General features: G+C 51.3%; 4 protein-coding genes and 1 pseudogene across 4 annotated transcripts; 2 read left to right on the top strand and 3 right to left on the bottom strand.

Annotated features, from left to right (window-relative positions):
* Positions 1–14: 14 nt before the first annotated feature.
* SAPIO_CDS4711 lies at positions 15–1,097 on the bottom strand (annotated as a pseudogene; the record flags this gene model as incomplete).
* A 3,120-nt stretch (positions 1,098–4,217) lies between these two features.
* SAPIO_CDS4710 (uncharacterized protein) lies at positions 4,218–5,688 on the top strand (the record flags this gene model as incomplete). The annotated part of the gene is made up of 8 exons (XM_016787194.1): positions 4,218–4,429; positions 4,500–4,531; positions 4,688–4,747; positions 4,819–5,005; positions 5,067–5,128; positions 5,192–5,508; positions 5,565–5,622; positions 5,684–5,688. 8 exons carry the CDS (start codon positions 4,218–4,220, stop codon positions 5,686–5,688), a joined length of 933 nt encoding a protein of 310 aa, XP_016643073.1.
* Positions 5,689–8,017: 2,329 nt separating this feature from the next.
* SAPIO_CDS4709 (uncharacterized protein) lies at positions 8,018–9,366 on the top strand (the record flags this gene model as incomplete). The annotated part of the gene is made up of 5 exons (XM_016787193.1): positions 8,018–8,206; positions 8,299–8,674; positions 8,758–8,878; positions 8,941–8,993; positions 9,074–9,366. The coding sequence occupies 5 exons, from the start codon at positions 8,018–8,020 to the stop codon at positions 9,364–9,366; spliced, it is 1,032 nt and encodes a 343-aa protein (XP_016643072.1).
* A 1,003-nt stretch (positions 9,367–10,369) lies between these two features.
* On the bottom strand, positions 10,370–11,147 carry SAPIO_CDS4708 (putative cellulose-binding family ii protein; the record flags this gene model as incomplete). Its single annotated transcript, XM_016787192.1, has 2 exons — positions 10,370–10,636; positions 10,719–11,147. 2 exons carry the CDS (start codon positions 11,145–11,147, stop codon positions 10,370–10,372), a joined length of 696 nt encoding a protein of 231 aa, XP_016643071.1.
* Positions 11,148–11,646: 499 nt separating this feature from the next.
* On the bottom strand, positions 11,647–12,809 carry SAPIO_CDS4707 (uncharacterized protein; the record flags this gene model as incomplete). The annotated part of the gene is made up of 5 exons (XM_016787191.1): positions 11,647–11,715; positions 11,791–12,255; positions 12,330–12,367; positions 12,442–12,622; positions 12,717–12,809. 5 exons carry the CDS (start codon positions 12,807–12,809, stop codon positions 11,647–11,649), a joined length of 846 nt encoding a protein of 281 aa, XP_016643070.1.
* Between the last annotated feature and the right edge of the window lie 238 nt (positions 12,810–13,047).

Genomic DNA, 13,047 nt, shown 5'->3' with positions numbered 1-13,047 from the left:
GGAATCGTAGGAGTCTAAGACGGAGTACAATGGTAAGTAGGCTTCTCCGTTTGCTGCCTGCGGCACTTATAGTCGTACAGAGAGTCGGTGACATAGTCTTTTTTATTCATTTTATGCACAGCGGCAATCTTCTCTGGATCGGGAGGCAGGGTCGTGCGTGGTTCTTCGGATGCTTGGCTGGGTGAGGAATCAGTCGGGTGGGGGCCCGCCGTGTCTTGGGTACCGTGGGCAGTCTGCTCCGGCAACGTAGCCGAAGACTCGCTTGGCGAGTCGGATACTCGGGATGCTTCTGCTTCACGCGGTGCATGTGGCATGGGGTGCTTGTCGAACGTCCAGAAAATACTGGTGGGAGCGGGCCGCTTACGACGGAATTCGGGTGAGGAATCTATCGGGTGATCCCCATCGGCGTTCTCGATCGGTAACGTAAGTGAAGGGTCGCTCGGCCCTTCGGCTCCTTCACGGCGCTCAGTCAGCACATGGGGCTTACTGTGGCCGTGGCCATGGCCATGGACGTGACCAGTGGGCAAAGGCCCGCTTCTGGTCTTACGTGTGTAATGGAATCCGTGCGAGGAATGCGTCGGACGGGGCCTCCCGGTGCCTTGGATACGGTGATGTCGAAGGGCAGTCTCCGCCGGCAACGTAGGCGAGGGCTCGCTTGGCGATTCGGAAACTGCGCGGGGTCTAACCGGCTGGCTTGTGGCGAGAGCATTGTTGGTTTGCGGAGTGGATGTCGATGAGGTGACAGGAATGTCGATAACCTCCAGAACTCCTGATTTGAATGTCCATGATGATGACGATGTCGTCGTCACGGGAATGTCGATAACCTCCAGAACTCCTGATTTGAATGTCCATGATGACGACGATGTCGTCGTCGTCACGGGGACGTCGATGACGTCTAGAATCCCCGTGGTCTTTTTGGTGCACCCCAGAGCACGCTTATCGCGAACCCCGGGACGAGGAGCGGGGCCATTGCGCTGTTTGGGGCTCACGGCATTGTAGATGTTCCTGGCATCGTGGTGGTCGTGTGGCAAGGCGAGACCCTGCTCGACGAGCCCCACGACGCAGGCGAATCCTACTGCAGAGAGGGCTCGAACCATGGCATTGATTAGGCTGGTGCCGAGATGGATATATTAACGGCAAATGCGACGTAGCCGATTCAGACGATATGATCTTGGATTTTTCCTTACGATCTGTTGGCTACGTTGGTTGATGAGATGTTGAGTGTAAGTAGGGTTTTATCGAGGATGTTTGCCCAATATATATATTCTTCTGTTGATGGTATGGATCGCTTTCATATGGTCCTGTATCGCTCTGTCGGTCGTCTTTGTCTGCGAATCTGCCGAGAGGAGATCGCCCGTGTAGACCTATCAAAGAGGAAAAGTATTTCGTCGATTCTCTATACAATGAAGGCCCATTCCCGACCTTTCCCAAATGCCTTTACCATTTGAAAGGCTGCCATCAAGGCGTTGTTTGGGGTACTACAAGGCGAGGAACGCCTGTCACACACTGAAAGCAGCTTTGGGACGCATCGATTGATATCGAGGCTACTGGACAGGGTTCGTCTTTCCCCCAAGGGCGGTGACAACTCCGCCTGTGAAACCGCGCTTTCACTTATGGAATGGCGACTGAAGTGCAGGGGCATAGACACAATGACGTTCCTGTTTCATATGTTTCCGCTCTTTGATCCTTCGTCGCAGCGCCATTCCTGCTAGCAATCATTCGCTTGGTCTGGCTCACCGAGGCTAGAATCTATACAAAGAAGTCTGGACGTTCGAAAAAGTAGTAAGGGCCTACACAGAACCTTTGACGGGGACCTGGAGCTCGGAAAATATTTTAGGACCTATCACACCAGTGGAGGTTGTCTCTATCAAGCAACTCTTTAAAGTCCTAGATCATAATGAAAGCGTCTACACAAGTAGCAGTCATAGAAAGATAAACTTCTACAACAAAAAGAAATAAAATAAAGTAAAATAAAAATGAAACAAGCACAAAAAAAAAAATATATATATATATATATCGGGACCTGCCGTTGCCAGCTTACCTTGAAAAACCTATTACACCTCGGTCCAACCTGGGGTCGAACCAAGAACACCTCGAGCGCTTTCAACCAGCAGCCAAGAGGGGACGGATTTAACTAGCAGCTTAGCTGGCTGGTCCCTTAATGGCACTGCCAATTATTTGCCGCTATATGGTTTACTCAGTGTAGTTGTTGGGCCAGGTGGTTCCTTCCTCGAGAGATCAGCCTTCCGTTGCTCCTTCCTCTGCTGCGTGGCGCTTTGAACTCAGCAGATTTAACAACTTGAAAGGGAGAGAAACAAATCACTAGATACATCTAACATCGATCCTGGTCAAGGGGGACTCGACCTATTCCATATGCTTCAAAAGCACCGAGGTGGATAGGTAGAAATGGTTATGTTGGCTTTAGGATACTCATCTCCGGCATCAATTTCCGGGACCATGGGCCTAGACTCAGGCGGTGTGGAATGGAATGAAGATTGCAAGCGTAACATTGGGCTCGCGAGCGTTTCTCTGTCTCCCGACATTGCTATACAGGCTCGCACTTTTTCCTCATGTCGCACACCTCATCCATGGCGTCGGTAGTGAATTGCCGTGGTCAAGGATCTCGCAACGGAACGTCTTATGACTGCGTCCGGCAAGTCGTGATCCGATGAGATGGCACTTCATTCACTTGCATCCCTGGTTCGAAGGGAGTCGACCCGATGGGTGCAGGAGGCTACCGCCACTCCCAGCAATTCAACTTTAAATTGCATCATACCTAGATACTTTCGTCCTCCGTTACTCGATTCTACTGGTATGAAGTGCCCTATCTCCGCAAGAAGCAGGTCTACCTTGCTATGTGAGTGTGTTTAGACTACCCGACTCTATTTTAAACACTGCTACGTCGTTCCCCCCTGTCGTGTCCAAAGTACGTACTAGTACTAATTGAAAGATCTGCCCCGGTGTGTGAGCAGGAACGGTCCAGCTCGTGTCTGTTGTCACACCCCGAGAGCCTGAGAGGAGGCAATTCATTCCATTGCAAAGAGCCCTGGCATGACATGACGCGCCATGACTCCCCTGCTTGGCCAGCCGGGATGCTACTTTTCGAAGGGGCAGGATCAATATTTCGATGCGGAATAATTACCGATATTGGCGCCATTCCACAGGGAAACAATGATTCTTCCTCAGAGAGACTTGGACTTTTCGACTGTTTCCTACAAATACGGGCATCAATCCGGTCTAGATTCATCCAATCTTAAACTCGGAACCCGGCAGAGTTGGAGCCCAAAAGAGTATCCTGAAGAAGAATGTCGATCGATGGAGCTGTCCAGAGCTGAATCGCGTCGTGTTTCCTTATTAATATCCTGTGGCGTTCTGCAAGTGTCGATCCTTTCTTCTTCAACGTTGCACTTCATTTTTTCTCCCGCATTGCATCTCGTATCCAGAATCCAGAATCCAGAATCCAGACCGACCCCGTCTGCGTGTACAAAGTACGAGTCGGGCCTTATTCATCAAATCACTTTACCTATCTGCGGCCATGTGCAGTCATCCAAGCTTTCCACGTACGTGGCGGCGGTGGGCTCGTCCCTCCGTTCCCATCCTGAACATCCGATGCGAATCAGCTGGGGGACCATCCTTTTGAATTACCCGGTCAGAGGGTAAGACGGAAATTGACCAGGGCTTCAAGTAAGACGCACGGGAGCGATCAGGGATTCAGGGCGTGCTGAACTGGCCGAACAAAAGCTCCGACTCCAAGCATAAATGCCCATAATTAATCTGCAAGACCCGTCCGTTCACGCCTCGTATAGGGCGGCGGGTTCCACCAAGTCCCGCGTCATTGGCGAATTGCCACGCCAAACCTGACGATCACTATTCCCGTCTGACGGTGGTTAACCAATGATGTTGCCGGCTGTGATGAGCTGCTGAATGTGATCCTTTCGCTTAGCTTTCCCACCTCCCAAGGTCCTCAGTGGAAATCCGAGGATGATGACAATCCGAAAAATAAAGCCCCGCAAAGGTTGCCTTGCGGATCTCACGGGTCATTTTATCGCGCTAGGGTAGGGTGAGCAGGGTGAGCTGAGAGGCGATTGTCAAGTTTATCAATCGGCTCGGTTCGCCCCCGCGAGATTTCTTCTTCCCCGCATAATATTTCCCCCTTCGAATCTATAGGACATTGTGTGCCGAATCGATCCGGACACCACTGTAGATCCAACGGCAAGATGCACTTCACGGTACTTGCTTCGCTATCCTTGCTGGGCGTCGCCACGGCCTTCAAGGACTCGGTCGAAGCGCAGATCGTGACAAAGCAAGTCCAGACGGTCAACGGCACCGTCGAGTATAGGACTGTTTGCAAGACGTGTCCGTATACCTTGTGCCCCCATCTCGAAGCACCCTGGGGCGGTGATGTTTATTCCTTGACCTGCTGGACATAGTGAGTGACAGTGACTGACTCCGACTCTTCCGCGTATATCCAAAGCATGATCTGACCTGATGCAATTTAGTGGCGACCGTGTCGGAGACTCTCAATTGTGGTGTATGTTTGATTTTCTGGACGTTTTATCTCTCTCTCTCTTTTTTTTTTTTTTTTTTTTTTTTTTTTTTTTTCTATTTATTTTATTTTCATAACAACTTGATTTTCTTCCCGTGCACTCAAACGCGACACAGAATACTGGCTAATATTCCGACAAAGTGAAAACAACGACGGGATGCTACCTTTCAGAGTATGATCTCGTTGAGTATGCGGGCGATTGTAAGTCTACCACAAAACAATGATTGTGGGATTCCAGGGATGACCGCAAGTTCTCTCTAACAATAATGTAGTCAGGGAGGATCTCGCCAGTTGCGGCCAAGTTCCGTACGAAGTCACCGAGCAGCCAGCTCAGATTCGCTATCTCACCGAATGCAAATGGGGATACTCTACGAGTGCCGAATCCATCACCTACTACGGACGAGATCTCGACTTGACTCTGCTCTGCTGGGCTGAGGGCGGGACCGTCTATGGAGATTCGTATGTTTTTTCCCAAGGAAGCAGAATTTTCTCGGGGCTTCTTGTTAACGATTCTTTGCAGTTACTGGTACAAGACAACCGACAACTGCTGCGTGAGCGGCTCGGGTCTCTGGGAAACTCCTGGTAAGTTCACTGAGAGGGAAAACCCCTCAAGACTCAGACAGACATGTGCTAAAGCGCCGCTAGATCGGAGCCAACTGGACAACTGCGGCCCTGCCTTCGGCCCTCGAATCAACGAATCAGTCGAGCCCCCCGAGCTCCCTGGCGATAAGAAGCCTACTCCTCTCCCCATTGAGGAAGAATCCGCTGCCGCACCGGCGCCGGAAGGCTCGTCGGTCGCCCGTCGCTGGCTGCAGCCCGAGCAGATTGGCGAGGAGTATTCGTACTGCCGTACCTGCCCTAGCAGCGCGTCCGGCTCGAACTGCCGTGTCGTCAAGGTCTACGAGTATAACCAGACTGTGGTTAGTCAGTGCACTTTGGGTAATGACGAAGGGCGATGGATGGTGAGTTGGATGAAATTTACCGTTGCCAATTCTTAGATTGCTAATTCGATGTACAGTTGACCACGGACTGGTGCTATGTTAATGGCACTGACTTCTGGGAGCCTCCCTGGGATCGTGAGTTTGCCATTCTCCTTCTAATACTTGCCTTCAAACGTGGCGTGTCGAAACTGACTAGAATAAGATTACCGATACCCTGCTTGTAGCAACTGGGGACTGCCCTGAAATGGCTAGGAGATGGGACAAAGACAGACATGCCATCGGAATGAGTGGGTGAAGGCTTATGTTGATACCGAACATATTACTCTTCTACTGTTGATATTTAATATTAAGACCTCAATGCCTACCTGGCGGAGTGCTTTTTCGACGCTCATTTGTCCACTGGGTTCCCAACCTGCTACTGTACTGTAGACTCACAAAACGGTCCCCTTGCAGCTCATATTCCTCACATTCTGTAGCAGGTGAAACTCGAGGTAAGGATCCCCACTCAACTAATCAATTCATTGATCGATCGAGATGAGCATTTGATTGTCGCTGCCATAAAACAGTTGAGTCCACTCGCCACCTACAACTCACCTCGACTTTGGAGGATGAAGAAAAAAAATGAAAAGAAAAAAGAAAGAAAAAAAAAATTAAAACTAAGGGAGGAAAAAGAAAATTCCCACTCGGAAAAAAAGAATGCCAAAAAATCAAGATGTTTTAGCATCTCCCATACCAGGAATCGAACCAGGGTCTATGCTGCGCTCATTAGATGAGAGAGCATTATGCTAACCACTACACCATATGGGATGGTGGATTGTTGAATGTTAGCGACGAACATCCACATCATCTAGATTCGAATTCGAGGATCCACCCTCGTTAATTAATATTCCGTCGCTGGTCACAATTGGCAGAGGGAGGATGAATGAACTTATTTGTGAGGTCTAGTCCAAAGAGGGGGGTAGCCGCGTCACAGTTTGCTGCTCCTCCCGAAAACGGCGTGACTGAGTAGACCAGGGAAGAGAGTGATCTGGAGCTAGACTATATCCGAAAATTTCTTTAGACTTCTTTCTCCCATGGAATCAGCATGCCCTGTGATGGCAGGCATCGGGAAGCTCTCCTACGTCTAGTGATAAAATAACTCTGTACTTAAGTCGCCCCTTTTCTTGGCTAATTATCCACGAGCCCTCTCCAGCTGGACGAGACTGCACGAGTGCACTTTTGGCTCAATGTCGTGTGTTGACCTGAGCAATTCCCGAGGAGCATTGCGCGTGCCTCCTCCAAGCCGTGAGACGCCTAGAAATATTAGGTGTACGGTCGCCGCTTGGAACAACCAAGATGTACGACTGTATCATATTCTCATATGGCTCGAGACAGGCGCCGGCATTGGGCGTTTTCGACTCCTATTAGTCTACCACTAGTAGTGCCACTTGTAGGTGTTGATAATTAGAAACTTTCCCCGGCCAGGTGTGACGGCGTCTCTGGTATTCCTTGTGCCAGAGACAAAGGGCTCGCACCGAGTTCAGATCACTACGCCTTCTGTTTTCTTTAGGGTGCAGTCCTCGACCTTGACACTGGCAGTCCCTCTTCAAATTCTCTTGCCATGTGGTCCTCTTCCCAAATGGAACAGTCATAGGATCTCCCTTCACTCTTCAAGCTGGTCGCATCTTCGATTACCTAGTGACTGAGAGCTTGGAGGTCGGGAATAACCACACCGGGCGGTTTGATGATGACGTTCGGTATTTATATTTCATCTTAAATCGCAAATGATTTCCCGGTATGAAAATACCCAAGAGGGCAACGCCTGTAACGATTTGGCAGGAACCACGCTTCGAGGAGAGATGGGTCAGGCATTATCAAATACAGGGAAGGCGCTCCGCCGCCCAAATCCCTGGCACACGCCCATGGCGGATCGATGGACTAGGGTTCTTACCCGTAAGAGTTTTCATATTATTTATGTAGCAGTCATTCGAGATACAGGGTTCAGGATGATGCTACGGTGGTGTCTGAGCGCCTCGACGATCGCGAACCAAACAGATGAGACTAATTGGTGAGTATCCAAAACAGCTCCTTTTCCCCCATGTCTTGGATCGAGAGAAACTGGCGGTTCTCGTTTTCCCTCTATAGAGCCAGAATAAAGCTTCTCTCGAACTCCTGACTGGAGAGCTTTAAGCATTTGGAATCGTTTCTGTGAGTTGTAGGCTTGAATCCTTGCAAAGTGTTTCGCAGATCCTTCGTGATTCCTCCCAAAAGAACCTTGTCTGAAGGATGGTACCTGACAATTTTAAGGCGGCACGCCCCTGGGCGTACTACGCGAAACCCAAACATGCCAATCTCCTTTTTGTTTTGACCTCGAGACCTCGAACGAACGTGTTTAGCACGCCTAACCCCGACCTCGCATGCTTCGGCATTTTCTCTCCTCCATAATCGCCCCGTCGACTTCGATGAGCTGGTTCGCGAGAGACACGGTGCACGCCTAATCTTACCATTTACCAAACAGACAAAGTAGGGAAAATTGCCAAGCCTTCGCGATATGGATGACACTGGTCTTCCCGAGTTGGCCGACTTTCCCGACGAAGAAACCTCGTTGGCTCGGTCACTCAAAATAGCGACCTGGGTAATGTTTGCAATCGCGTCGACATTTCTTGTTCTCCGATTCGTCTGCCAGGTCTACGGCAGACGAAAACTCTGGTGGGATGATGGGCTCCTGATCATCTGCTGGGTATGAATTCTACTTCCCATTTCCAAGCGCGTGGGGGCATATTGTCTACGGTTTCTTAGCTTGTTTTTCTCGGGAGTTGACATTCATCTAAGGCCGTATTGGTTGCGAACGCTGCGACAACGACCAGAGCGGTCGACGCCTTCGACTGGGGGTTACCCTCCGCCTTCCTCACGCTGGAAAAGATCGAGGCCGTGATTCTCTATAGATTGATCCGGGTCACTTTGGCAGCTCTCACAAGCGCCTGGGCCCAGAGCGCCCTGGGCCTGTCTCTCACCCGCGTAACTGAAGGCTGGATGAGAACCTTGGTTTTTGCCATCCTCGCCATGGTCAACCTCGTCGCTCTTTCTCGTGTGTTTCTCACTTGGTTCCAGTGCACGCCAGCATCAGGCAAGTGGGAAGTATCGGTGCGTATTACTAGCTGCGTCGACGAGAAAGCCACGGAGATATATTATCCCGCCTTCTGTGCAGGTGAGTAGAACTAAGACGGCTCGCGCATACACAATCAGGGCGATTTTTGCATGGAGAGGACTGAAGAAAAGTTTGGATGATAGCTTACTCGGCCGCCATGGACATTGTCCTCACTGTAATTGGCATGAAATTCCTCGTGGTGGGTCAGCGAACAAACCGCTGGGAGAGGGCTAGCAGGGTCCTATTCGTAGCCCTAGGCGTATTGTATGTTCAATATCTGTACGGAGCTGGAGGAGGAGTCGTGCCACTAATGCCTGGTCATCAAGTGCTGCTATCACCGCCATCGTCAGGGCTAGCAAGCTAGAGCCTCTTAACGGATGTAAGTCTCAAACAACCCTCTGCTTTCGACGCACCTTCTATGACCCCTGATTTGGGAGAATGGCAACTCACTGGTGGCAGCTATGATCGACCATATGACCGTGCTCGACATTTGGGAGATCGCCGAGGGGCCAGTCCTCATTGCTGTTGCTTGTATCCCTGCACTTCGGTTCCTCACCCGCGACACGAAGAGTCGAGCGGAACCAGTCGACGCCGCGCCCAATGTGTCGGAGTTGGATGGCACAGCAATCTACGCTCCGAATGCTGGCTATTACGGCCCAGAAAAAGGTCAATGGCAAGGGACGGAAAGTGGGAGTCAAGGGTCGAGCCGTGGCGCTGGCAACACCCAGACGCAATGCGCGGAATTGCCTTGATATTACATGCGAATAGCAATTTTTCATTTGTTCCTGGGATGCACTGCCAGACCTCTGCCAGCAGATACTTCACTTCTTTTGATTCTAGTGAGTTTATGTTTAGCTCTGACCGGCATTGCAGCGCGTAGAGTCATCAAACATTTAAAGTACTGCTCAGTCACCCCTGGAGAGTGATGAAATTGCAATAGGTCAATGTGGCAGTAGAAAACCCGTCCATTGTTTGTTCGAATAATCAAGCGGCAGTCGTCTTCGGTTTCATGGGTCTGCCAGAGAACGATATTGTAGTTTAGAGGTATTGCCATACTAGATGAGATATAGAAAGGGTCGGGTTTAGTGGACGACGGACGGGTGGAGGAGTAGAAGAAGTCGATCGGATTTCGAGCTGATAAGGGGTAGACATGTCCAACCTAGTCCTTTCCAAACGACGATCAGCCGGGCAGTTTCGAACTTCGAACGACGACATTCAGAAATCAGAATTTAGTACCCACTATCTTCATTACTAGATGTTCGGAAATCGGTTTATACAACTAAGAAATACAGCATCTTAGTCCTTTTACGAGTCTGGTAGATTCGGAAGCTTCCGCGATAACTAAAGTTCTACTCAAGCCAACCCCTTCAACAAAAATAGAAAAGAAATAATCCCCCCCCCCCAAAAATACCTCATCGCCCTTATTACCCCGTCGGGAACTCGCGCGCCTGCAGAACCACCCTGGAATCACCCTACGGGATGGGGATCTTCTTTAGCACAGGAATTTATTTACTCGACCCCCGGACACCGGCGGTCGCTCGGAAGATCCGGCCCCATGGGTTTTTGCCCTCGTCAGGGCTCGAACCCAGGAGCCTTCTCCCCCTCGCTTCCTCACTGCGTCCTCTGACCATCGGGCCGTCGGCTGCTGGTGATAAGCCGGGGCTTTATTATGATATATAACACATAAGCACGGTATTTTGGGGGGTGGGAAGATCTGGTGTTTGCCCACGTCCAGGGGTGTCATGGCTCTAAAGACTACTCCTCGGCTTCAAGCCCGCTGCCTCTGATACTTTCGATAGCCTGAATTATGACAGGATGGAACTTTCCACTTATCTTCACATCCCCAGATTCGCTCGGATGTAGGCCATCGTAGAGGTCTGTCGTACCACTGAAGCCCGTGTACTGATCAACAACCCAGATGGGAGATTCAGTCGAGTTCTTGGACGCTGCCCACTCAGGGATGGCGGCATTGAGTTCTTGGACAAGCCCGTCATTCGCTGGGTAGGGGATCATTTGAGCGACCTGTGTGAGTCAGATCTTTTCTCTATGCCGGGAGGGATGGAGGGGAAGAAGAAGAAGAAGAAGAAAAGAGAAGATGTCTTACGATTATCCTGATCTCCGGATTGCTGTCCCGCATCTGGTCCACAAGCGCGCTGTATGCCTCCAGAATCACATCTGCCTTTGTCCCCGATCGAACAATATCCACAGTCCCCAAATGCATAGTGATGATATCCGCAGGATTATCCTTCAGCCACCCCACCAACTGCTTGTCCTTGACGATGTCCACGGCTTGGAAACCGGGATGGCCCTCGTGGTCCCGATCGTAGTCTAGATCGTCGCAAGTCGCTTGAGCCTGGCGGCTACCGACAAAATCAAGAGTATAGCCGTCTTCCTTAAGCTTCTCGGCGAGCCATGGGCGCCAGCATCCGTAGTCCGTGATGGAGTCGCCGAAGGGCATGCACCGGAGAGGCTGTTGGGCGAGAGCTCCGCGGAGCAGAGTCGTGAGAACGGCAATACCGAAAACTCCTAACATCCTTACGAGAGAGCGACAAGCTTTCACAATAGTGTCGCAACAGCGAAGGAGAAAACGCTGAATTGACCGAACTCCGCTCACGAGACTGGTTTCTCCCTGCCAAGACTATGCCCAGACATCACACGTCACCGGAGAGAATTCAGCCGGCAAGATTCATCCGCGATATATTTCAAATTGCAACCGAGCAAACCAGGAATAGTCGGGAGGAGCAAGATTCCACACTCCCCGCCGATAATAACCGCCACATGGTCTTGGGCAGGGAGACATTCAGGGGACTGTTGGAGAACCCCACCTAGAATCGTCGGGGTAGATCAGAGTATATTCATCTGCAAACGGAGAAACTCCAACATCCTTGTATTAATATCGATAGAGAAGAGAAAGTGAACATTATTCTCAAGGATGCACATGGCGATACATCGCATCCCATTCCCAAACATTACATCCAACGCCGAACCGCTCGTTCAAAGTCTCCGTCCGTTATATGGTTTTCAGTGTCCGGTCACAACAATCCGGCGGCGGCGGCGACGATGCCGGCGATGAAGAGAGCACTAGGAGAGTTGCTCATCGCCTATTTCTCAAGTTAGAATCATCGATTTCTTTCGAGTCACATATTCCCAACATCAAGGCACCGGGGGGTTCTTACCATATTGACTGTAACGGGAGCCGAGGGCTTGCCAGGAGTGGAACCTGAGCCAGTGGGGCCAGAGTTGCCGCCCGTCCCCGAGGGCTCGGAGTCTTTACCGTCCTCGCAGGTGCAGTCTTCGTCATCGTCATCATTGTTACCGGGTCCCTGAGTAGCTGTCTTGGTTTTGGTGCAGGAGGTGCTGCTGGCAGTCGGGGGACGGGTCGAGGTGATGATGGTGGTGGGCTCGGCGCTAGTTGAGCCGGAGGGTTCGACGACGGAGCTCGATGGTTCGACATCGCTGCTGGAGGGGCTAGAGGAGCCAGACGGCTCGACGGAGCTGGAGGGCTCGGCGGTCATGGATGGCTCGGCGGAGCTTACTGGCGGCTCCGTGGTATCGGGGCCGGATGTAGAGGCTGGTGGTTCAGAAGAGCTGGGTGGCTCCGGGGCGGTGCTTGGGGCGCTAGACGACGATGGGGTGGCGTTCTGGGTAAGTCGGCGTCAGCTCAAGGGCTGATGAATATGGGTGCAAGATTCTGGTAGGAGGCTAGCCAACTTACGGGATCAGGAACAGGGAAGTTGATAGGAATCCCAAGCTCTGTAAAATATCCATGCTGTCAGCAACCATTGCGGCCCAATATTGGGCTGGGCCGGTGCGCATTCAAAACTAACCAACGCAGATTTGGGTACCAAAGGCGACGGCAGCTTCGGCATCGGTCTCGTTGGGGCAGCCAGTGCTGGTGTTCTGGATCCAGTACCACTGCGTGACGGGGTCTTTGCAGAAGCAGATCAAGTCATTGGCCTCGGTGCACGAGGAGATGTATTGCTCAATAGTGCCCATCAAAACAGGATACTAGCACGGGGGCGGGCGAACCCGGTGTCAATTCTGGGTACGAAGCAGTTGATGTGTCAACTAATAGTGAGGGGGGCGTGGGGGGGATGCTCACGGCACAGTTGGGGATGTATCCAAGGCCTTGGGCAGAGGCGAGCCCGAGGAGGCCGGTCACGGCTAGTGCGATGGAGGCGGTTGTGTTCTTCATTATGTTTATGCGCTAATGCGGTCGCGGGCTTAAGTGTTGATGACTGAAGCTGTGGCGAAGCGACGGACTGGACTGGATCAAGAGGATATCTATCGTAATACAAATCGGATCAAGCGGCAGACAGAGACCTAACGAGCGACGGGTAACGAGTGACGGGACGTGATAGAGCACGTTGAAGACAGTTGAAGAGCCGGCGAGATCGAAAGATTTCACGAGAGTGGGCAAACCAGTTGATATA

Source organism: Scedosporium apiospermum (assembly GCF_000732125.1).
Source record: "Scedosporium apiospermum strain IHEM 14462 chromosome Unknown SEQ_SAPIO_0094, whole genome shotgun sequence".
In the NCBI taxonomy this organism is placed as follows: Eukaryota; Fungi; Ascomycota; class Sordariomycetes; order Microascales; family Microascaceae; genus Scedosporium; species Scedosporium apiospermum.
The sequence above is the reverse complement of the archived record's forward strand: the minus strand, read 5'-3'. Positions and strand labels throughout refer to the sequence as shown.